Here is a 25,171-nt window from a genome sequence, read left to right on the forward strand (position 1 = left end):
GAAGTGAAGGCAAGACCATACCCCTTCTCCTTCCTTGACTTGCCTAAAATTCCTGCCTTTGGGCTCAGCATTACCCTCTTCAGACTCTTCTGTCCTGATGCCAACTATTCCCTTCACTCAGCACTCATGCCCTTAGCCTTTTCTCCCCACCATGGGAAGTGTGTTTATCAGAACCTCCCCAAAAAAGGGACCACTGGTGGGTCTAAGAGAGGTGTCATGGGTGCAGGGAAGGGTGGATCAGAGAAAAAGCAAACTTCACCATTTTCAGCACTTTGTTCTACCTCACCCTCCTCCTCTAATTCAATCCACCACCATGTCCCATTGATTCTAGAATCTGTAGGAATATCCTAAATAGCTCTTAAGTCCATCCTCTCCTCCCCATCCCTGCCCTATCCCCAGCTCCAGGCCAGCATCATTACTCACCTGCGCTCAAGCAACAGTGTCCTAAATGGTCATCTGCCCTCAGTGTTGCTTCTTCTCCAACCCACCCTTCACATTGTAGCCAGAGTGATCTTTTAAAACTAGTCCCTCACTCTTTCCTGGTTAAAATCCACCCATGGTTGTCCATTACAAGCCTCACAATAAAGCCCAAGATCCTAAGACTGGCAGTCAAAACTTGTGAGTCCTGCCTTCCCTGCTGCCCAACATGCACAATACTTTCCATTCACATGGAACCTTAGCTGACTTTGCTGGACACTTTCCCTGCTAGTTCTCACACTGTCCCCATAATTCCAGAAGTGGCCTTTGTCTTTTAGGTTTCTAGACCCTCAAACATGGTGAAATATGATCATGATTCAGCTCACACAGCATCGCCTCTGTGAAGCATTTCCTCCTTCCTCACTCCTGATGCCTCTTTTGCATGCCCAGATGTAAACCCCACTGAAATGCAATGGGTTTTTTTCTGGGCTGGAAGCTCCTTGAGGGCAAAGGCTCCAACTCTTTCACTGGGCAGCTTCTAGCACATACAGTGCCTTTGTGTGAGTTACAAAAAGACACTCTCACAACCCTGCGGATGAATTAGAAAAAATGTGCCCCTTCCTCTGGGCTGACACAGCTCTGTGATAATGTGCATGGCTTGGTCAATCAAGCATGGCTGGATTTTAGCCCCCAGTTGCCCTTTTTACTCAAGCTGTTTTGTGAAGGACACAACCTGCAAAAGCAACTGTACTCTGTTATGTCTGCCTGCTTCACAGTGTTTGAAGGGATGAATGCCCGAGGGAAAGGAGGTCATGAGCCTGGAGAGAGAGAAGTAGGGGGGCACCTTCTGAATCCCAGAAGGTGAGGCTGAGGTTGTGCCTCATCTTCTTCAGGTGGATTTTCGAGCCTAAAGTAAGGCTAAAAGAAGTAGCTCCAGCTTCATAGGGAAGAGGCTTCAGAAGATGAGACAGACCACTGAGGTTTGAAGGAAGTCCTGAGTAGGGAGCCAAGCTTTACTAGGTGACAGAAGTTAGCAGGGGGCAGGTGGAGGGGACCCAAGGGGGAATTGCCATCCAATGGATACCATGAAATTTCCCCTAGGGATCCAGGCTTTCTCTTTGAGGTTGACCCAAACTTTCCTATTCCCACTGTGACAGTCCTGCCTGTTTCTAGTAGGAGCACAGACTAAAGTCTTGTCCCTGCTTCTCCAGCAGATGGCAGCTGTGCCCAGGACCCAGTGCCTGCAGAGATCTGGGCATCCTCCTCCCTCTATGCTGGTGGGCCTGAGGCCAGGGGACTAAACCTGCTGCTGTCCCTGTCAGGCTCAGAGGAAAGACTGATGGCACGGACATTGCTGGGGATGGCCAACAGAGCCATCGATTTTCATTTAGGAGAATAATTAAATATTAATTTTCACTTTGTTAAGCCGGGGAGGGTGAATAAAGCCAATCCTGGCAGTACCAGAGGAAGCCAGGCCATGTTGGAACCCTGCAGATGAAAGGGTGGGAGGGGGCAGATGTACTCAGTCACCATCCCCTCCAGAACCTTAGACCTCTGTCTGCCACCAGTTTGGCTCGGGTAATAGTGCAGTGGTTAAGTGAATGAGTTCTGGAGCCAGAGTACCTGGGTTCAAAGCCCAGATCTTCCCATTAGTAGCTACATGACCTTGGGCAAGTCACTTGTTTTCTATTACTCAGTTTCCTCATCTGTAAAATGGGAATGCCAATAATAACACCTTCTCCACAGAGGATTAAATGACTTTGAACATGTAAAGTGCTAGAAACACTGTCTGGGATCAATAAATATTAGTTATTATTTTTCCTTTTTCTCCCAGAAATTATCCCACAAGTCTAGGGTTTCACAGCTCTTATCTCAGGTGCCTTCAGCCTCATAGAGTCCCCCAGGTCCCTCTTATCTTCTGGAGCCCTGTGGCTGGTTAAGGAAGGGTTTCGTTCTGCCAAAGTCCATCTTAATTTTTTCAGCACCTTCCATTTGCTTTCAGGATAAAGTCCAAACCCCTAAGCCTGGCATCAAAAGTTTCCTCTTCAACTACTGCCCTCTGCAGATCTTCTCTCCAGCCTGCCCATGCCCACTTGGGCCCTCCCCCACACACCCACCCCCATTTCACACCCATCCTGTTCTTTCTGTCTCTGCACCTTTACCATGCTGTTTCCCATGTGGAATGTTACAAGTTTGTCTCATTGACTCCCAATTCTAGCAGCAGAAGTCATTTACTCCCATAGTTGGATGAATAATGATTTCTACTACTACTCCTACTAATGCTGCTGTTACTATTACTACTACTACTACTACCACTAACCCATATTGAGCGCTTATTGTCTGCCAAGAACTGTGCTCAGCACTTAACATGACTTAGTTCATTTAATTATTACAACAACCCTATGTGTTTCATTTTACAGATGAGGAAGTTTAGGCTTAGAGAGGTAAAGACTTGCCCAAGGTCACTGAGTAAGTGAGTGGTAAGGGCCTGGATCCACACCCGGGTCTGTCTGACTCCAGGGCCTGCATACAGGGTTGGTGAGGGTGACAAGTTGGTGTTACTTGACACTGAGTGTTCAAGAGTGAGGCTCAAGTTGCTTCAATTACTGGAATTGGTTCTAGGATCTGACGCCCCATTAATAGCTTGTCCCATTGCTGGACAGCTCCAATTCGAAGAAATGAGTCCTTTATACTGAGCTGCAATTAGTGTGCCTGTTCTTTATAACCACTGATCCTGACTCTGCCCTTTGGGGCCACCCATAGAAAGCCAAATCCCTCTTCAGACTCTGAAGGCAGTTACCCCACCCCAACAGTAATATTTATCGAGATCTTACTCTGTGCCAGGCACTTGCTAAGCCTCAGTTAATCCTCACGATAGCCCAGTGAGCTAAGTGTTAGTATAACCCACTCCTAATAGATGAGGAAGTTGAAGCTCAAGAGTCTAAGTAATGTATCTGGAGGCACAGAACTGCTAAATGGCAGAGCTGGGATTCAAATCCAGTCTGTGAGACTCGAAAACTGGTATTCTCAATTATTATATCATGATGCCTCCCTATTAAAGCCCACACTAAACCCTATCTTCTCTAGCTAAATATCTCCAATTTCTTCAAGCTATCATCCCATGATATATTTTATGTTCCCATCCCATCTTGGTCTCTTTCTGGTAGGCTAATGACCCTCTTAAATCTGAGGCATAGAACTGGATATAATCCCAGGTTTGGCCCGTCCAGGGCATTTGAATAGTGCTCTTCTTCCGGACACATCCCTCCTTGGACAAGAGAAAATGACGCTTTGTAGAATGACTTGCTCTTGGTGAACTCATGCTAGTTCCTAACAATCACTACTTTCTTCCTGCCACATGGTCAGTAGATCCCACTTTACCTTTTGTCCAGTGAGTTGCCATTAGCCAAGGCCATAGCAGGTGTTATTGATACATAATGGCCCAGCTGCCCATAGAATCAGGTCTCTCTTAACTTTAGCTAAGTGTCTGGGGTATGGAGGGAAGGCAATTTTGGTGAGCCAAGGCACCCCCAAAAAAACATTGCAGGAAGAGGACCAGAGAGAAGTGCCATCGAGGACTCTAGTGCTGGAGGAAATGGGATACCAGCCCAGCAGAGACTCTACACCATATATCTGCATACATGCTCACACCAGTGACAAACACCTAAACCCATGACTTTAGCCGAGGTGGACAAATTCTAGCGTAGCCCACAACACTGATGCCTCTCCTAAAAGATGGGGTGGAACACTTGGCCCAAGAGTCTTGAGCTCATTTCTTTGAGCCAGAAGACTGAATATAACAAAGAACCTGTAGCTGTTCAGGGCACAGGTAAGCCCACTCCTAGAAAGATGACTCTGCTTCTAGTTCCTGGTCCCCACCCGGCCCCTACATGTTGCTTTGGCATGCACATAGGGCATGTCCCCAGCTTGAGGTGATTCCCACCCCCCAACCCTGGTGGACTTACCCCTGGCAGGGTCTTCTGCTCATGCAGTGCACTCTGGGCCTTGAGAGCAGAGTCCCGGGCGCAGTAGGTGAGGAAGGCACAGCCTGGGGAGGAAGAGGCTGGCTCAGGGAGTTTCCTGAAACCCCCAAATACTCTTTATGGGAAGACCTCATTAAGTTGACAAACTTGAGGCCACTCTCCTTTAAACAGAGACATTGCGTCTGAGAAGCCTTCTCTGCCTCTCACCTTCTCTGAAGGGAGAGGCTTCATATGCCTGTGTCCCAGGCTCTGGCTCCCTCTCATTTGCTCCTGGCCTCTTGCCTAGGGAACATGTGTACCCACACCCAGTCACATGCTCATACAATCCCACAGATCCCCACCCCACTCCAGCCATAAGTCCTGTTGGGGTTAAACCTCCCTAAGCGGCTTTGCCTTTAGCTTAAACCCCAGCCTCCCCCTTCATTTTTGGATGCATACTCACAGAGTTTCCCAGAATCAGCCTCAATTCCTTCCCAACTCAGTTTCAGATGGGAGGAGGCAGAGGAGGAGGGTTGGGATCCAAGCCCAGGACCCCATAACTCCTTCCTAACACCTCCCTTCTCCAAGTTTGAAGCTGAGGAATGGATTAATTTGAGGCTTGGAAGGTGGGACTGGTTTAAGGGCTTCCTGTAGGTGGGAGCTTCCAGGGACCTCCAATCCTATCCAAGGAGCTTGATCTATCAGCTCTCCCAGGGCTTCAAGATAGGACCTCTTAAAGGGTTATTGTGCCCCAAATCTGACTTCTCTAAAAGAGCGAGTAGATATAGGGCCAAGAAGGAGTGTGGGTTGAGCCAAAGGGTCAGTCCTATCCCTCTTTGTTTAGCCTCAGAAACTGTAGCCTGCTAGGGAGCACTGGGACAGGGATCTCTTCCTTTCTAACAGTCGTTGAGCACTCACTCATTCAGAAAATACTTATTGAATACTTAGCTATTATTGTGGGGCATTATGATGGGCTTGGGGATAAAGTGGCAACAAGACAGACACATTCCCTGCTCTCATGGGGATTATGTAAAGGATTATGAGGGGCGCGTAACTGAGTCCAAAGGGTTGAGGAATGTCTCAAAGAACACATTGAGTCCTCAATAACAAATAGGGGTTAACCAAGTGACAAGAAGGGTGGTGATTATTTCAGGCAGAGTGAATAGCATATATGAAGACTGAGTCAAGAATTGGATGTGTTGGGGAAATGACTGGAAGGCTAGTATGGTTAGAGATTGATGAATGGGGGCAGAGTGGCCAGAGTGTGCCGGGATCAGGTCATCTATAATCTTGTATGCCTCAGTGTGGATTTTGAACTTTTTCCTAAGAGTAGTGGAGAGCTTCTAAGGGGTTTTAAGTAGGGTTGTGACATAAGATCTGTGTTTTCAAAAAGAGCCTTCTGAGTGTAGGAAGGAGAAAGACTGAAGGAAGAGAAAGTGGATGTGGGAAGCCATTAGGAGCTTGGTGCAGTTTTCCACTTAGACCTCAGCAGACTAGAAAGGCAAATGGGAACATTTTCTCTGATATCTCCTGTGTGGCTGCCCCCTTAAAGTGGGTGGATATCTACCATTCATTGAGTTAAAGGGAGCTTAGAGAACTCCTGGGACAAACTCTTATCATATCAATAGGGAAACTGAAGCCCAGAGAGTGTGTCAGTGGCAGGATAGGGTTTTGAATCTACTAACTCCTAGGCTGAGCTTGTTTTCAAAGCACTGTGGCTGCCTCCCTCGGTACCCAGCCATCAAGAGGAAAATGAGTCACTCTGGCTTTTGGACGTCACTGTTGCTGGGTAGAAGATGAGGAAGATGTTGACTTGGAGACCCTCCCCAATCATCTTGCAAGGCAACTCTACCTTGGAGAGTTGTGGGTTGTTTGGGGGATAAATCACCGAACACCTGATTGCATTTACATCTCTGCTTCATCTTCTGCCACCAAGCCATATCATCTGATGTCAAAATTGAGCAGGGCTGGGGCCTTGTCTGAAAGGCTCAGGGGCACTTTCGCTGCCTAAAGGAGTCCTATGTGGACTACCTGGGCTAGGGGGTGGAAGAATGGAAGGATGGAAGTCAGAGAAGCATGGCTTGAGGGACAGATGAATGGGGGAAAAAAAAACAGAAAGAATTAGAGCTAAATGGAGAGAGAGAGAGAGAGAGAGAGAAAGGATGAGAGAAAATGTCAGAGACTCTGATAGTGTTTGAGTGAGAAGAGTGAGAATTAAAGGTATTCTATACACTTCCCTTATTGTACAGATAACCCAGAAAGATTAGCTTGTGCTTACATACTGAAATAAATGCCTAGAAAATAGGAAAAGAAGTTGCTATGGGATGGATGGATAGCTGGGCAGCCGGACTGCATTAGAAGGAATCTGGATGGTATGGTCTTGTCCTTTCATATCCTCTTTAAAATAACCCCACCCCAAAGGGTGGAAAATGAACTGATACCTAGCTGATCCCAGATCTTCTATGGGCCTTCTCCTGAAGTCCCTACATTAGTGCACCTGAGAACACTGCAAGGCTTCCCACTTGAAAAGAAGTGGCAGCCTGATTCCAGCTCTCAGCCCTTGGGAAAGTACATTTAGCTGTTACTCAGCGCCCACCACGTCTCTCCTAGAAAGACCATGGAGGATAGTTGGTGACCCTTCCCCCCCAAATCCTGAAACCGCAGCATGGTGAAGCTGGAGAGAGAGAAAGGTGTTTCTCCTCAAATCATTTCCTTTCCCTGCCCATGTATGACATGCGACTCTGGCTCTTTTACTCCAGGCCAGCCTGGACAGACTTTTCTGCATGTAAACAAGCCTCCTCCCTCTCTCTACAGGAAGAAAGGGGTGTGGCTGGACAGGACTGTGGTGCCTCTGTCTCTCCAGCAAGGACAAGAAGACCCCTTTCTGCCTCTTCAACCTGACCCACCCTGAGGCTCTGGTTCAGGACCAGCCTGTGAGGGAGGGAAAAGCTCTTGTCCAGGACCAGCCTGTGAGGGAGGGAAAGCAGGAGGCCATAAAGAGGATTGGGGAGGGGCAAAGATGAGGCACAGGAGTGGGAAGATTAGAGAATGAAAGAAGTGTGGGTTCAGCTGAGAGGAAACCTGAGATGATGGGCACAAGGTGGCAGGAGTTCCCAGCTGAGGTCAGGGTTCTGGACTCAAATCAGAAGAGGCAGAATGTTGGGATTTTGGCAGTGAGTAGGAGAGATTGGGGTTATTGTTAAACATGAGGGTGGACTTTAGAGCTGAGAGCTTCCTGGGAGGGGAACTGGATTTTGTGAGTTAGCCAGGCTTGGGTTCTGAAGAAGGGGAGAGTTTGGGTTTTTGGGGTTTTAGGCTGGCAGTGTAAGAGTCAAAAGCAGGCTCTGGGGATTGGCTGGGCTTGGAGGCCAGAAAGAGGGATGCAAGTCCAAGATGTGCGTGTGAGTGGTCAGGCCTGAGTGGGGTGGCATCAGGTGGGGGGATTTGGAAATGATTGGGTCTAGGGTTTGGGAGATTGAGGGTATTAGAGATCTAGAAGGTGGAATAAGTTTACAAATTCCAGGATTTGGGATGTCTGATAGGAGGGATGGTGGGAGGTACAAGTGAAAGGCGGGGACTGTTGAGATGTGAAAGGTGAAAAGTAGGGAGTTGGAGGTTGGAGTGGATAACACGTCAGTGATGATCAGAGAGAAAATTCTGGGTTGAGGGCTCTGTGATCTGGGGAGGAGTCTGGGCTGAAGTGGGGCTGGTATTAGACTGGTGTTGGACTAGCTCTAGGTAGGGCTAGGGTTGGGGCTGCGGTTGAGCCTGGGATTTGGGCCGGGCCGCACTCTAATCGGATTGGGGCTAGGCTGGGCTGGGCTGGGCTGACCCCGCGCACCTTTGTGGAGGCCGGTGAGCCGGTCCTTCAGCACCGTCAGCTCGTAGATGCGGCCGAACTCCTCGAACAGCGGCTTGAGGTCCTGCTCGTCCAAGCCCCGCGGGATCTGCCCCACGAAGAGCTTGATGGCGTCGTGGTCCTTCATGGGCACGGCAGGACCGGGGTTCAGCCCGCTCATGCCGACGCCGCTGTCCGCGGTGCTGAAACCCAGGCGCGGGCTGGGGCCGGCGGGCGGCGCAGACCCTCCGGGCGCCGCGGCCATGTCCCCGCCCGGTCCGCCCTCCCGCCGGTCCCACCGGTCCTGCCTGTCCCACTGTCCCCTCCCTGGACCGGTGGTGAGGGCCAGGGGAAGGGGGCGGGGCCCAGGCGGCGAGACCGGGGGGCTGCTCAGGGGGCGGGGTCCGGGTGGAGGGGCGTAGAGGGGGTGGGGCGGGCGGGAAAGGGGCGGGGCCGGGGGCGGGGCAGGCCCGGGCCAAGGCGGCGGGACGCTGGGGTCTAGCTTGAGGTCCCCGCGCGGCGCTCTCTGGGCTCCCGCCCGAGCTCTCCCGGAGCCGAGCCCCGAGCCCCAGCCCCCGTGCTTGATGACGTCAGGAAGCTGGGCGCCGAGTCTACGCAAATAATTTGCATAATGAGGAAGCAGCGACCAATCGGAGCTGGAGTTGACCGGGCTCGGCCGGGGGCGGGAGGGGCGGCTGGGCTCACGCGCTCCTGCTCGCCATGGCAACCGGACCCTCGGTTGCCCTGTGTGTGTCGAGTGTGTGCGGGCGTGGCCGTGGATCGCGCGTGTGCACCTTGGACCGCGTGAGGGGAAGTAGCTTCGTCATGCGTGCTGATGTCTGCGGGAGTCGGAGCTAACCCCTCCTCACACACAGGCACACACAGGCACACACCTCCAGTCACTGGAGCGTTTCCTGCGGGGGTGGATGGGGATTCCTCTTCTCCATTCCCACTACCAATGCCAGTTGCTCAGAGCAGATCCCACCCCGCCAGCGCACATCCCTCTCGGGTGTCTTCAACCACTGCCTTACCCACGAGCCTCAAACATGTTTGTCTCCCCTGCATCCCCAAAAAATAAAAATAAAAAATCTTAAAAGAATAAAACAAAACAAAACAAAAGCTCCAAAACACTCCTTGAACACAGATTCTTCCTCAGGAGAGTGAGGGAATTTATATTAGCCGTATTTGTTCAGGTGCCTGGTTCGTCCCAATTCCGTGAGCTCAGGAGGGTTATCCTCCTTTTCGGGAAAAGGAAGCTGAGGGTCTGAGGGTCAAGGAGGTTAGGACCAAACCCACCCTTAAAATCTGCTGGGCCCAGGGCAAGAGAAGAAATGAAAATAGACATATGCTGTGTCTAAATATTTAAAAGACATAAATCAAGTTACTATTTGTTAAATGAAATATGTTTGCCTCTTATTTTCACAAATACATATTCATGATAAAAAATGAAAAAATGTGTAAAGCTCTTTTTTATATGACTGAAAGTTGGCAAAATATCAGAACTGATGGAATTTTATTACTCTTGCTCATGTCTGAGTATTCTCTTGATGGGCCAGGGATGTTTGGACAGAGGAGTAATACAATAAGATAAATAATTCACAAATCATATATATTTATTTATTTATGTATTTATTTGCTGAGGAAGATTGGCCCTGAGCTAACATCTCTGCCCCTCTTCCTCTATTTTATGTGGGATGCCTGCCACAGCATGGCTTGACAAGTGGTGCATAGGTCGGTGCCAGAGATTCAAATCTGCGAACCCCAGGCCACTGAACCGTACCACGCAAACTTAACCACTATGCCACTGGGCGGGCCCCCTATGTATTTATTTTATAAAACTTTTTTCTTGCTGTCTTTCAGTAAAATTGTTGATCTGTTTCCAAGAAACTGTTCAAGAGCAGCAATAGCAATTGGAATCAATGAAATATTCTTATAGCAATATTCAAATTCAGAAATAAACTAGTTTTTTAGAATTATTTTTTAACTTTTAATAAAAGTTACTCCTTGTAATTACCTGATTATGAAACAGGTTACCAGAACATTTCACTTTCATTCAGTTTGATGTATTTTTTAATTTCCTTGAAACTTCCTCTTTGATCCATGGATTGTTTATAAGTGTATTGTTTAGTTTCCAAGTGTTTGGAGATTTTCTTGTTATCTTTCTGTTATTGATTTCTAGTTTGAGTCCATTGTGATCAGAGAATGTACTCTGTATTTTTTCAATTCTTTTACATTTGTTGAGGTTTTATAACTCTCAGAATATGACCTATCTTGGGAAATGTTATGTTGGTGCTTGAAAAGAACGTATATTCTGCTCTTGTTGGGTGAAGTATTCTATAAATGCTGATTAAATCCTGTTGGTTGATGGTGTTGTTGAATTCTTCTATATCATTGTTGACTTTATGTATAATTGTTTTATCAACTGTTGAGAGGAGGTGTTGCAGTCTCCAACTGTAATTGTGAATTTCTCTATTTCTCCTTTCAGTTCTATTAGATTTTGCTTCACATATTTTGCAGGGCTGTTGGTTGGTGCATACACATTTAGGATTGCTATGTCTTCTTGGTGGGTTGACCCTTTCATCGATATATAATGTCATTCTTTGTTCTTGATAATTTTTTTGCTTTGAGATTTACTTTGTCTGATATTAATATAGCCACTCCTGATTTCTTTTGGTTAATGTTTTCCTGGTGTATCTTTTTACTTTTAACCTACCCATACAGTTATATTTGGAGTGAGTTTCTTGTAGTCAGCATATAGTTGGGTCATTTTGTAATCCAGGCCACTAATCTTTGTCTTTTAATTGCTGTATTTAGACCATTTACATTTAATGTAGTTATCAATATGTTAGGGCTTAAATCTGCCACTTAATTTTTTGTTTTCTTTTTGTTCCCTCTGTTCTTCATTTCTCTGTTTTCTTTTTTCTGCATTCCTATGGATTACTTGTTCCTTATTTTAGGCACATTATACACACATATCACAGTTTAGTGGTGCTGACATTTTGCCAGTTGGAGTGAAGTGTAGAACATGTATCCACCTTTAAGTCCTTTTCTCTTCCCTCATTTACAATATAATTGTCTTAAATATGTCCTGTACCTACTTTGAGAACCACATCAGACAACGTTATTAAAAAACTCAAGAGGAGCCATAAAGCTTATTGTATTTACCCATATTTTTCTTCTTTCCATTGTTCTTTCCTCCTTCCAGATAATCCAATCCTTCTTTTATCATTTCCTTTACATTTAAGAACTTCTTTAGCCATTCTTTTAAGGTAGTTCTGCTGGTGACAAATTCTCTCAGTTTTCCTTCTTCTGAAAATGTTTTGATTTCTCCTTCATTCCTGAAGGATATTTTTGCTAGATATAGAATTCTGGTTTGACAGTTCTTTTCTTTCAGCACTTAAAAAAATGTTGTGCCACTCCCTTGTGGCCTCCATAGTTTCTGATGAGAAATCTGTTGTCATTTGAATTGTTTATCTTATAGATTAGGTGTCATTCCTTTCCAGCTGCTTTTGAGATTATGTCTTTGTTTTTGGTTTTCAGAAGTTTGACTATGATGTGTCTTTTCTTTTTTTTGGCTGGGAAAGATTCCCTCTGGGTTAACATCTGTTGCCAATCTTCCTCTTTTTTTTTTTTTCTCCCCAAAGCCCCAGTACATAGTTGTATATTCTAGTTGTAAGTCCTTCTAGTTCTTCTATGTCAGCCGTCACCACAGCATGGCTACTGACAGACGAGTGGTGTGGTTCTGCACCCGGGAACTGAACCTGGGCCACTGAAGCAGAGCACACCAGACTTTAACCGCTAGGCCATCAGGGCTGGCTCTATGATGTGTCTTGATGTGGATTTCTTTGGCTTTATCCTGTTTGGGGTTTGCTCTGCTTCTTTAATCTATAGATTTATGTCTTTTGCTAAATTGGGAAAGTTTTAAGCCATTATTTCTTCAAGTACTTGTTCAGTCACTTCCTCTTTCTCCTTTTTCTCCAGGACCATGATGACAGGAATGTTAGATCACTTGTTTTAATCCCATAGGTCCCTGAAGCTCTGTTAAATTTTTTTAAAGTCTATTTTCTCTCTGTTGTTCAGATTGGGTAAATTCTAGTCTATCTTAAATGCACTGATCCTTTCCTCTGTCCTCTACATGCTAATGTTGAGCCCATCCAGTACATTTTTCATTTTGGTTGTTGTATTTTCCAGTTCTAAAATTTCCATTTGGTTCTTATTTATATCTTCTATTTCTTTGCTGATACTTTCTATTTTTTCATTTGTTTCAAGTGTGTCTGTAATTGCTTGTTGAAGCATTTATAATGGCTGCTTTAAAATCTTTGACAGGTAATTCCAACATCTATGTCATCTCAGGGTTGGTGCCTATTACAAGAATCTGAATATTTTATTATGAGACTCTGAATATTTAAATTTTCTATTTTACTGGGTCTCCTTTGGCCCTATACTAGTTGAGAATAGGGACACTGCCTTGTTACTGACAGGTGGGGATTGAAGTTCAGGTTTCCTACTGGGTCTCTGTTGAAACCACCCTGAATGGGAGGGATGGGGGTCTCATTAATACTGGATGAAGGTGAAAGCTTCCAACTAGGCCCATTTGACACCATTCTAGCAAGGAGGGAGAGGAGTCCCATGTGGCCTCCATTGGACCCACAGAAGAGGAGCTTGTTAATGCTGTGTGGGGATGAATGTTCCAGCTCCCCAACTGACCTTCTTTGACAATATCTTGGTGGTGGGGAGGAGAAGGAAAACATTGTTACAGCCACAGCCTAGACTAATGGAATCAGAATTGCTGGGGGGGAACTAGGCATAAGCATGTTTTAAAGCTGCCCTGTTGATTCCAAGGTGCTTGCAAACAAGGTTGAGAACTACTGCTTTAGAAATTCCTTTAGTGAGGAGTCTGTTGGTGGTAAACTTTGCTATGCTCATCTGGAAATTTTTTATTTTGGTCCACTTCTTGAATGATAGCTCATGGAATCTACAGTTATTTTCTCTCTACATTTTGAAGATATTATTTCACCATCCTTAGGTTTCCATTTTTGCTTATGAGAAGTCAACTGGCAGTCAACTTGTCAACTCTCTGCAGGTTTTTCTTTATGGCTGCTCTTAAAATCTTTTCATTTCTTTTGGTAATCTTCACTTTCAAAATGATGTGTTTAAGTGTATAATTCTTTTTATTTAAATTGCTTGAAGGGAGGGACTGGCCTGGTGGTGCAAGCGGTTAAGTGCACGCGCTCCGCTGTGGCGACCCGGGGTTCACTGGTTCAGATCCTGTGCACCGACGCACCGCTTGGCAAGCCGTGCTGTGGCGGCATCCTAGATAAAATGGAGGAAGATGGGCACGGAGGTTAGCCCAGGGCCAGTCTTCCTCAGCAAAAAAAGAGGAGGATTGGCAGATGTTAGCACAGGGCTGATCTTCCTCACACACACACAAAAAATTGCTTGAAGGGGGCCGGCCAGTGGCGTAGTGGTTAAGTTCATGCATTCCGCTTCTGTGGCCCGGGGTTCGCCGGTTCAGATCCTGGGTGCAGACATACTCCCTGCTCATCAAGCCATGCTGAGGCAGCATCCCACATAGAAGAGCTATAGCTCTACAACTGTGATACACAACTATGTACTGGGACTTTGGGGAGAAAAAAGAAAAAGAGGAAGATTGGCAACAGATGTTAGAGCAGGGCCAATCTTCTTCAAAAAGAAAAATTCTTGGAATTTCTTGTGCTTCCTAAATCTGCATATTTATATTTTTCTTCAATTCTGGAGAATCCTCAGTCATTGTTTCCTCAATTAATGTCTTTCTCCCACGTGGTGTGATGTGCTACCGAGGGCTCCTTCCCTCCCCTTTGGTGAAGGATCTGTTGTTACAGTTGCTGGAAGTGCTGTGGGCAGACAGTCTTCAGCTGTCAGCCCCCTTAGAGATTGCCTCAAGGTCATGCCCCTTCCCAGAGTGGCCCACATCCAATGATTGATCAATATAGGATTATAAAGGCCTACGTATCTCAGCTCAAATCAGAACAATTCTGAGGGCCAGCAGAGCTCCTGTGGAGTCAGCTGTAGTTGTTGGCCCTGAATCAAAGCTCATCTTCTCCCTCTATCTATTCCTGCTTCCTCTCACTCCCTTTTATGGAAATTGATTCCAATGCCACTCCTTAATGAACAGCCTAAATGCTAAACTTGGTCTAAGAAGCAGCTTCCTAGAGAACCAAACCAGCGCTGTCCCATTCTTTCTGGTCATTCCTTCAGAAACTGATTAAATATGTCAGTTTGTCTCACTCTGTCTCCCTAACTCTACCTTTTTCACAATTTCCATCACCTTGACTTTCTCTGATGCATTCTGAGCAATTTCTTAGGAGCTGTTACTTTAGGTTAGGTCACTAATTTTCTTTTCGGCTATTTTTATTACAACTTTTTAAAAAGACATTGCTTTACAAAATTTTCTAGCATGACATTGCCTTGGAAAAAATTTAATAAAACATATTCTAGAAAAAACTATAAAATTTTTATTTTAAAAGGTTTATGCAATCTTCCTTGAAAGTTTGGTGCATCTCTTCCACGCAAATATCTGGTACCACACAAATATCTTCATACTTCTTCATGAGCCAATTTTGGTAATTAGTATATTCCTTTAAAAACTAATTGTATTGCAGTGTTAAAGGTATTTGCACAATGTTTTACCTATTTTTTTCCCTCAATTTTTCATGTCCTCTACTCCTGCAGCTATAGCTTGTTTTTCATTCTTGAAGTTTTTTCTTCTCTCTTTTTTTCTTGATCATGGTTGACTAAAGCTTGAATTTTCCAAACAATGATCTTTTTGTATTATTGATTAACTCTGTTGCATTTTTTTTGTTGTTTTATTAATTTCTACATTCATCTTTTTTTTTTTTTTTGAGGAAGATCAGCCCTGAGCTAACATCCATGCCAATCCTCCTCTCTCTCTCTTTTTTTTTTTGTGAGGAAGATCGGCCCTGAGCTAACATCTGCCAATCCTCCTCTTTTTGCTGAGGAAGACTGGCCGTGGGCTAACATCCGTGCCCATCTTCCTCCACTTTATATGGGACGCCGCCACAGCGTGGCCTGCCAAGCTGCGCATCAGTGCGCGTCTGGGATCCGAATTGGTGAACCCTGGGCCGCTGCAGCAGAGCGCGCGCACTTAACCACTTGCGCCACCGGACCGGCCCCCCAATCCTCCTCTTTTTGCTGAGGAAGACCAGCCCTGAGCTAACATCTATTGCCAATCCTCCTCCTTTTTTTTCCCCTTTTTCTCCCCAAAGCCCCAGCAGATAGTTGTATGTGATAGTTGCACATCCTTCCAGTTGCTGTATGTGGGACGCCGCCTCAGCATGGCCGGACAAGGGGTGCGTTGGTGCGCACCTGGGATGCGAACCCGGGCTGCCAGTAGCGGAGCGTGTGCACCTAACCGCCAACCACGGGGCTAGCCCCTCTACATTCATCTTTATTGCATCTTTTACTACTTACTGCTTGGCACAAGGTAGAAAGAGGTTCTCTGAAGCAACTAGTTGCAACTACTCTGATTTTACTGATATATCTGATGTTATGCTTATTTTAACTCTGTATATCTACTCCTTAAGATACCCTGAAGCCGTTCTCACTTATTGCAATAATCTTTTCGAGTTGAGGCTTCGTCTTTAATCCTAACTCATTTCATTTCTGTCTTAGAAAAATTACTCATAATTTTTTATCCAATTCTTTTATCTACTCCAATTTTGGAATATATGCAATAATATTTCTATGATTTGTGAGAGGAGAGGGAAGCTGGAACTCGTGATTAGTTTGCCAGCCTGATAAAACATTGATTTTCTGTTTATGGGGTGTAAAGTTCTACAGATAAGTATTAATTCAATTATAATTTGCATGTCCTCTATATCCTACATCCTTTACATGCAGTACCATTGTGAGAGAGGTGGGTTACATTCTCCCAACAACTCTCCTAACGACTGTATGCCTTTCTGTTTTGCCATATATGAATACATATATTTTTTCTACCAGTTTTTGTGTTATAGTGCTTGATACTAAGTTATGCTGAGTTTTAAGATTTAGAGAGGTTCTATCTTCATTGAGAGTTTACCCTTACAAGTTAAAATTTTCCTCACAATCAAGTCTCAAGTTATTCGCATTTAATTCTGATTTGTATTGTTTCACCATCCGTACCCTCTTCTCCTTTGAACTCGGCAGATATATCTTTGCCCACATTTTTACACTTTTACAGATATAGAAAGGAGTAAAACACCGAGATTGACTAGCAAGTAATAAGAATACACTGTTCATAGATCAATGTGACTGTCACCCTGGGAACTCTGAACAGTGACGGTGAGAATCAACCCCTGAGATAAGGAGAGAGATGTGACCAGGAACAAGGGCCCAAATTGAGCCGGGAGTTTTGTGCCTCACTTCCCCATCTATTTCTGTCATTGTGGTAATAACTGTATGCCACAATATACAGTAATACTCAACCTCACCCTTGGGTAATGTTTCATGATGATGAGGACAGCTTGTCTCCAAGGAGGTAGCCTGAGAAGCAAGTGGGGAAATCTGTAACCCAATTGGCGATGTCTCCAATCAAACCCTGGGGAATCCAGTAGGGTTTCTGTAGGACCCAGCTAGCATAATAATCAAGGGTGCTGGCCTGTATTGAGTTGGAAAGATTTCAGGGTTGATTGATGTAAAAGATATGACCACAAGGTGGCAGTAGCACACAATGAGTTTTATTTGGGTGGTGCTTTGACAGGTTTGTATGGGGATGAGGGGAGGTGTCCCTCACAGCAGGAGGCCTTCTAAGGGCAACTGCACAGGGGCCACCACCCAGAAGGGGCGGAGGGCAAGAGAATTCATGGGAAGAGGGAGACTGAAGAGGGGGCTTATGTATCTAGGTGATGTTGTTCAGCAGCATGGTGGAGAGTCTTTGAATTGGGGAGCTCTGAAAAGCAGCAGTGGCTGGGGGTCTTTACAGCCCCGTGGCGTATCTTATTTATAGGTAGCAAATGGTGGGTGCAGTTTCACAGGGTATGCAAAGCAGGCAGGATGTAAATAGCTAAAAGTCTGCTTGTTTGGGTTATATTTAAAACAATTCAATGTGAAAAATGTTGCCAGTGGGCTTTTGAGCTAATGGGTCCCAGTCTGTCTGAAGAAGTTAACCACAGAGGGCTACCATACAAAGACCATCTGTGGCTAATTTATAGAACAGAGCCCCAGCATTGGTGCTACAGATGTGTGTCACCATCTCCTCAGGTGGTCAGTCTGGGTTTGTTCTCCCAAGTACCTGTGTGTCTCTTCAACCTGTAGTTTCAAGCCTTTTTATTTCAGAAAAATTTTATTAAAGTATAGTTTTAGTATATGTTCTGTTCCATTGCTTTGGTTTTCCTATTCAGTAAATCCTATCATACGTATGTTAGATCTTCTTTGCCTATCATCTTTTTCTATCACTTTCTCTCAAATCTGTTTTTATCTCTTTCTTCTTTTAAAAAAATCCTTCATTTAATCTTGTTTGTCTGAAGATACTATCCATTGTCATTTTCTCTTGTGTTCCTTCTAGTTTAGTTTTCATATTAGAAATAACTTTTAGTTTATTCTTTCCTGAGTTCTGTAAGCTCACTTTTTAAAATCTCAATTTTTCCAATTATCACATTTCTGAATTTTTCTAATTCTTACTTATACTAATTTTTTTTATAGCTTCTTTCATTTCCTTAATAGTTTTCTTCTGTCTTTTTTTTTTTGTTTTTTGCCCCCTGGGTAAATCTTTCTGGCATGCTTTCGTTGTCAATAGGGACATTACTGTATTCCTTATTCTCTTCTTTTTTATAATGACTATGTATGGGATTCAACTGAGATCAGTTTCAGTTGCTCATGTTTAAGTGCGATGAGTTTTTTGGTTTACAAGGAGCAATGGGAAGAAGAGCATGCTCAGCTTTAAAGCTTTAGAGTTTTCTTTATTTTTCTTTAAAGAAGTTAAAAATATGACCTCTGACTTCTGAGATCTGCATCCTCTGCTGTCCCGCCCACTTTTATCAGGGCCTTCTATTTCTTTTGCCCTTATTGTCCCTGCCCAGCTCTATTTGGATCCTACTCCCATCAGTTTCTCCTCAGTTTGGGCTTTGTCCTGGAAGGAGGTTTTGATTTGTTAGTATCAAGATGGTTGTAGTTGTAGGTTTTTTGTAGATATTCTTTATCAAGTTGAGGAAGTGCTCCTCTATTCCTAGTTTACTGAGAGTTTTTATCATGAATGGGTGTTGGATTTTGTCAAATGCTTTTTCTATCTGTTGGTAGGATCATATGATTTTTCTTCTTTAGCATGTTTATGTAATGGATTGCACTAATTGATTTTCAAGTGTTGAACTAGCTTTGCATCCTGAAGTAAATCTCACTTGGTTATGGGTATAATTCTTGGTATACATTGTTGGATTTAATTTGCTAATATTTTGTTAGGTATTTTTGCATCTATGAGAGATATTGGTCTGTAGTTTTCCTTTCTTGTAATGTTTTTTTCTGGTTTTGGTATTAGGATAATGCTGACCTCTATTTTCAGAAAGAGATTGTAGAGAATTGTTGCCAATTTCTTCTTTAAATGTGTGGTGAAATTCACCAATGAACCCATCTGGGACTGGTGTTTTCTATTTTGGAACAATATTTACTAGTGATTCAATTTCTTTAGTAGATATAGTCCTGTTCAGATTATCTACTTATCCTTGTGTGAGTTTTAGTAGATTGTGTCTTTAAGGAACTGGTTCATTTCATCTAGGTTATCAAATTTGTGGGCATAGAGTTGTTCATAATATTATTTTATTATACTTTTAATGTCTGTGGAATCAACAGAGATGGCTCCTCTTTCATTTCTCATAAGAGTAATTTGTGTCTTTTCTCTTTTTCTCTTGGTTAGCTTGGCTAGAGATTTATTGATTTTACTGATCTTTTGAAGAACCAGCATTTAGTTTTATTGATTTTCTTTACTTCTATTTTTTCTATGTCATTGATTTTTTTTAAAGGATATCTTTTTTTTTTTAATTTTATTTATTTCTTTCTTTCCCCCAAAGCCCCAGTAGATAGTTGTATGTCATAGCTGCACATCCTTCTAGTTGCTGTATGTGGGACGTGGCCTCAGCATGGCCGGAGAAGTGGTGCATCGGTGCACGCCCGGGATCCGAACCTGGGCCGCCAGTAGCGGAGCACACGCACTCAGCCGCTAAGCCACAGGGCCGGCCCCTATTTCATTGATTTTTGCTCTAATTTTTATTATTTCTTTTCTCTGCTCACTTTGGATTTTTTCTTTTTCTAGTTTCCTAAGGTGAAAGCTTAGATTATTGATTTTATATCTTTTTTCTTTTCTAATATATACGTTCAATGCTATAAATTTCTCTCTAAGCACTGCTTTTACTGCACCTCATAAATTTTGATAAGGCATACACATTAAAGATTATGTCTTCTTGGAGAATTGACTTTTTTATCATTATGTAATACCCCCTTTTTCCTGATAATTTTCCTTGCTCTGAAGTTGGCTCTGTCTGAAACTAATATAGCTACTCCAGCTTTCTTTTGATTAGTGTTAGTATGAAATATCTTTCTCCATCCCTTTACTTGTAATCCAGCTATGTCTTTATAAATTGAGTTTCTTGTAGACAACATGTAGTTGGGTCTTGTTTTTTTAATCCATTCTGACAATCTTTGTCTTTTAATTGGTGTTTTTAGACCATTCATGTTTAAAGTGATTACTGATAAAGTTGAATTGCTATCTAACGTATTTGTTACTGTTTTCTATTTGTTGCTCTTGTTCATTGTTCCTAATTTTGTCTTCTATTCTTTTTCTGCCTTTTATGGTTTTAATTGAGCATTTTATATTTTTCCATTTTTCTCTCCTTTCTTAGCATATTATACTTTTTTTTTTTACTTTTTAGTGGCTGCCCTAGAGTTTGTAAAATACGTTTACAACTAATCCAAATCCACTTTAAAATAACACTATATTGCTTAATGAGTAGTATAAGAGCCTTATAACAGAGTACTCCCGATTCTTCCCTCCCATCCTTTATAACATTGCTGTCATTTATTTCACTTATCCATAAGGTGTAATAACCAAATACATAGTTAGTATTATTATTTTGAGCAAACTGTTATTTGTCAGATCAATTAAGAATAAAAAATACAATTTGGATGTTAATTGGTCTCACATTGAATCTACAGATCATTTTTAAATCCTTGCAATATTGTCTTCTCATTCATGAACACGTTACATATCTACATCTGGGTCTTCTTGTGTCTTTCAAAAATTTAATAATTCTCTCTGTTCTTATGTATTTTATTAGATTTATTCATAGGATCATGTAATTGTTGGCTCCTGCTGCATGAGGCAATGTTATCTTTTTTGCTTAAACCAGTTCAAGTTGTTTCCTTGCAACTAAAGGAGCCTTAATACAGGTAGAGTGTCAGGAAATGATGATGGGGAGCTCAAGAGACACATCATCTTGAAGGAAAAGAGTAGCATATCCTGCTAAGTGAATTGGACAATGGGGCAATTTTGAAAAATTAAAAACAGGACAGTGACATAATCTGCCTTGCAATTTAAAAAGATGACTCTAGAAGACTTGAGGCAGGTGTATCAGGATCCTATTCTAAGTTCAAGGGAGATGTGACAGGCCTATATGAAGATAGTGGCAGTGCAGATGGAGAGGAGTAAATAGATCTAAGAGTTATTGATATAGAGTGGGCATGACTTGGTGACAGATTAGAAGGCAATTATGATATATAGGAAGGAATTAAAGATGATTCCCAGATTTTGGCTCAAATGACTGGCAGAATAGTGGTATAGGAGTAGAGTGGGGAGCTATGAAAAAAGATGATGAATTCTGCCTGGCACATGACCTGCAAGTATGTGATGGACATTCCGGTGATATGAAGTAGATGAGTTTGGAGCTCAGAGGATGTAGATCGATAGATGATGCTAGATAACTGAAGATTTGTTTGTGTGTAAATGAGATCACTGAGAAGAAAGTCTAATAGAGGAAAAAGGACAAACCCTTAAAAACATGATTGGTTGTGGGATGGGAGTTTGCTGGAAGAGTCAGTGATGCAGGCTGAGAAAGGATCATGAAAGATGTAGGAGAAAACTCAGGGAAGAATGGTGTCACAGAAGTCTGGGAAGAAAGAATTTCAGAGGAGTGATCCAAATCCCAAAATACAAGGCAAAGTCAAGTCGTGTTTTACTTATTCTTGAGAAGTGTCCCTTGATTTGGCAACATGTAGGTTATTGTTGGCCTCGGTGAAGCAGCCTTCATGAGGACTACAGCCAAACTGCAGGGTCCTGAGGACTGAATGGGAAGTGAAGAAATGAGACAAACTTGCAGCTGTTTCAGGCAACTTGACTGAGAAAAAGCAGGACTGAGAGTTTTTAATTTGTCTGAAGATAGAGGAGATGTGCCTGTTTGTGTGCTGAGAGAACAGAGCCATCCGTAAGGAGGAGCAAGGTGGGAGGAAATGGACTCGAGCCCAGATATAGCTGAGTACCCAGCTTTATCTGTGTGTCTGCGTGCAGCGTCCAAGAGCAGGAAGATGTCTGGTGCAGTGTGGGGCAATCGCTGACGGCCGGGTGCAGCATAGGGTAGAACTAACTAGGTGGGCTTGGATCCATAGTCCCTGAGTACAAATCCCGACTCAGCCTAGCAGTGTAACCATGAACAAGTCATTTAACCTTTCTATGTCTGTTTCCTGATCTGTCAGATGAGGATAATATTGATACCTACCTCAGTGGTTGGGATGTTAAATAAATTAACATCCAACAAAGTGCTTATAACAGTGCCTGACACAGCAAGCACACAAACATGACGAAGTGCTTTTGTTCCCCTAGCTGGATTTTCACAAATATCTTCATTCAAATTTCTGACTTACGTGAGTCTAGATAAACATCCCCATAGTTTTCTCTGACTTTCTATGTTCAAATATCTTCTCTTTTATAATAAACAGATTATCCAGATACTCCCAACATGCTCGCTCGTACATTCAGCAGCACACCAGCACAGCACAGCGACGCCTCTCTTCCTAGCAGTATCTGCCTGCCAGCTGGTCTGTCTCCTCGCACACACACACTCCCTTTTTTTTTGAGTGGCTTCCAAAAATCCCTTTCTAATTGGCTACTAAGTGATCCCTGAAGGATTTATTAACAATGAAGAAAAATCACAGCTTAGTATCAGATATTCCAGAGGAAATGAGATTTAAAATAAATTCTAGAAAGTGGTTATTTGGGGAAGGAACTGGGATTGGAAGGAGGGCATATATATAATGCTTCATCTTTTAAAAAGCAAATCTGAAGCAAATACAACTACTGAGATGTGATAAAGCTGGGTGGTGATTATACTGTGTTTATTATTTTATCTCTACATTTTACTATTTGAAACATTTGAAATCATTAAAATATAAAAGTGCTTACTGTGGTGGGGAAGACATAACATGAATGTGGTCAGAGTATAGTAATTACTGTGAAAATAAACAAGGTTCATGGATATTTCCATTTTAAAAATCTCACTGAAAAATGCAGGAAAATACACACAAACACACAAAGAACTGCTTCAAAAAGTATTTTTAAAAACTGTGAGGACTGTAAGATTTATGTCTATAGTTAGAGTGAATAGTAATGAAAAAATTCAACAAGTAAACATTTCACTGAAATTAGTTAATATGTATTTATGTTATACATATAATTATTAACAGTTGGTATAAAAGGATACAAACTTTCAGAGTTATTAATTTATAAAGGAAAAAATACAGAATGATTTTAATAGACAAAGCACCCAATTCCTACTTTTTTTCTTAGTGGAAAAAAAAGTATATGGTATGATACATTGTCATGGCCTGCACTGATTAATCTAACCAGTGATACTGACAAAAACTATAACACCTAAACTTTACAGGGCTAGTAATGTTGCCACCAGGCATGTATATCTACATTAATATAAAGTCAGTCTATATCCATATAATCCTTTTTCACCCTTTCCCAGTACCACTCGGCTTTCCTCACCCCTTTGCTGTCCCCCATCAGTAGCGCTGTGGAGCGCCTGTGCTCCCAAGTCCTCTGCAGTCCTATCCTTATGCTAATCCACTGAGGTGCACGTGAAAACACCAGATTCCAAGAAGGGAGGGGTACCTAGCACATGGCCTCAACTCCTATCAATGAGAGGGGAGGCTGAATGTCCTCCCAGCCTCCATTCACTCCTTTCCTTTTACTCCCATTAGGCCTGCTTCGTATCCTTAGTAGATTCATAGGACAGCAGGGGTGGACCCTTTGTGCCCTAACATGACTGGAGCTAGGACATCAGTCCGGGCACTGCCCTGCCCCCTAGTGGTACACAGAGAACACAAGGCCTGAGTAGTCTGGCCCTGTGCAAGGTGGGGCACTAAACTCACAGCCCAGGGAAAGGGAGATGGGGTGGGGAAGCAGTGATTCTGTGCATTGGAATAGACTGGGTGGTGGCTGCGGGGGCTGCCTCTGACCCATCAGCAGGTCGAGGTCTGATGATGATCTTCAGGTAAATGCCTTCACGATCAGTGGGCCCAGAGGAGCAGTGGTGGAGGTTGGGGAACAGCACATGCCACCATTGAAGGTCTTGATCAGGCCACATTGATTTTTTTTTAATTGTAAATAATAACATTAAAGAAAATGTTTACAACAGGAATAAGAAATCATAGAAGCTTATCACTTTAACACAAGTGTTTTCATGGTCTCTTCCTTCATTGACTTGAGACTTACAACTTAGGTCTGCTCTTTTTATTTAACGTTATCCCAAACAAAAGCAATGTTACAGGTATGATCAGGAAGGAAGCAGGGGCATTTGAAGTGTAGTGGCATTTCTGCAGGGTCCTTGCCTGGGACCACTCCACAGGCTTCTCTGGGTTACAGAGGAAAGAGGGCTTCTTGGTGGGTGCAGATGGTAGACCTTAGCTTGTGTCTCTCTAGGCCAGATCCTGGTCCTGGCTTATCTGGGCTGTGTGAAAACCTGTCCCCAAGAGGACTCTGCAAATCTCTACAGAAATAGCACAAGAAGGCAGCGCTGGTGTACCTCCAACCAGGTCCCCAAAGGAGTATGATCGAGGGATTGAAGGATCTCTTTAATGACCAAATTTTCCTGAAATCCCTTCTTAGGCCTGCCTTTTCCAAGATTTTGTACCGACCAGGCTGGAAATTTTCTGAAAGAAATGCCTGGGACCGCTCCATTGTCCTTCCAGCCCAGGACCAGGTGAAAGAACTTTATAATGGTCAAAGAAATCCTCATCTAAAACAATTGCTGTCTGCTATTGCCCCAGCCTCTGGGCTGCATTGTCACCTCTGAACATGAAACCACCGGGGGCAGCCTGGGTCCATAACGAGCCACTTCCTCCTAGAAAAAACGGGTCACTTGTGCAAAGACCCTCTTCCAGAGCCACATGCCCACCTCCTGGCCCCCCAGGGGCTTTCCTCTCATGGTCTCCACTGTGCTATCAATTCTCTGAAGAGATGCTACTGGGCTGAAAATGGGTGGGAGGAGGGGGGTGGAAGTTGCTAGCATTTGGGGGAGTTGACCAGGGCCTCTGGAGACCAAGTCCTTCAAATTCAACACCTACCATGGTACCAAGACCACTATATGTGTTCAGTAATATTTAAATAATGGTTGCATGAAACTGAAGTAACAAGAAACCCACAGCAGAAGAAAAGTTCTAGGGAAGGAGAGTGTGTGAATATGCGTGGCGGAGGGGCTATTCTGTGACAAGGTTGGGTCTGGAGCCCTTGGCACTGCCCAGTACTTCTTTGGGCCCCTAGAATGTCTTATTCTGCATACAGAAGCCTTGGAGGTCAAAGTGACTTCCCCACTTGGAGGGAAGTGACCAGGCTGAGGATGGGGGTATGTGTTTGGACTACGTGTGGGGGCTAGGAGAGGCGTCACATAATTCATAGGCCGAGCAGGGCAGCACAAAGGCTGTGGGTTTCATT

At 43.6% G+C, this 25,171-nt stretch overlaps 1 protein-coding gene across 1 annotated transcript in view; it reads right to left on the minus strand.

The window, feature by feature from the left end:
* The window catches only part of CELF6 (CUGBP Elav-like family member 6), a 28,715-nt gene extending 20,233 nt beyond the window's left edge, over window positions 1-8,482 (minus strand). Inside the window, exons 1-2 of the mRNA XM_014780892.2 lie at window positions 8,221-8,482; window positions 4,383-4,465 (exon numbers count right to left, since the gene is read on the minus strand). Of these exons, the coding sequence (XP_014636378.1) occupies window positions 4,383-4,465; window positions 8,221-8,482 (345 nt within the window). The remainder of the gene's footprint in view (window positions 1-4,382; window positions 4,466-8,220) is intronic.
* Between the last annotated feature and the right edge of the window lie 16,689 nt (window positions 8,483-25,171).

The sequence above is a fragment of the Ceratotherium simum genome, chromosome 3, assembly GCF_057802395.1.
Source record: "Ceratotherium simum simum isolate JZ-2026a chromosome 3, ASM5780239v1, whole genome shotgun sequence".
Taxonomy (NCBI): Eukaryota; Metazoa; Chordata; class Mammalia; order Perissodactyla; family Rhinocerotidae; genus Ceratotherium; species Ceratotherium simum.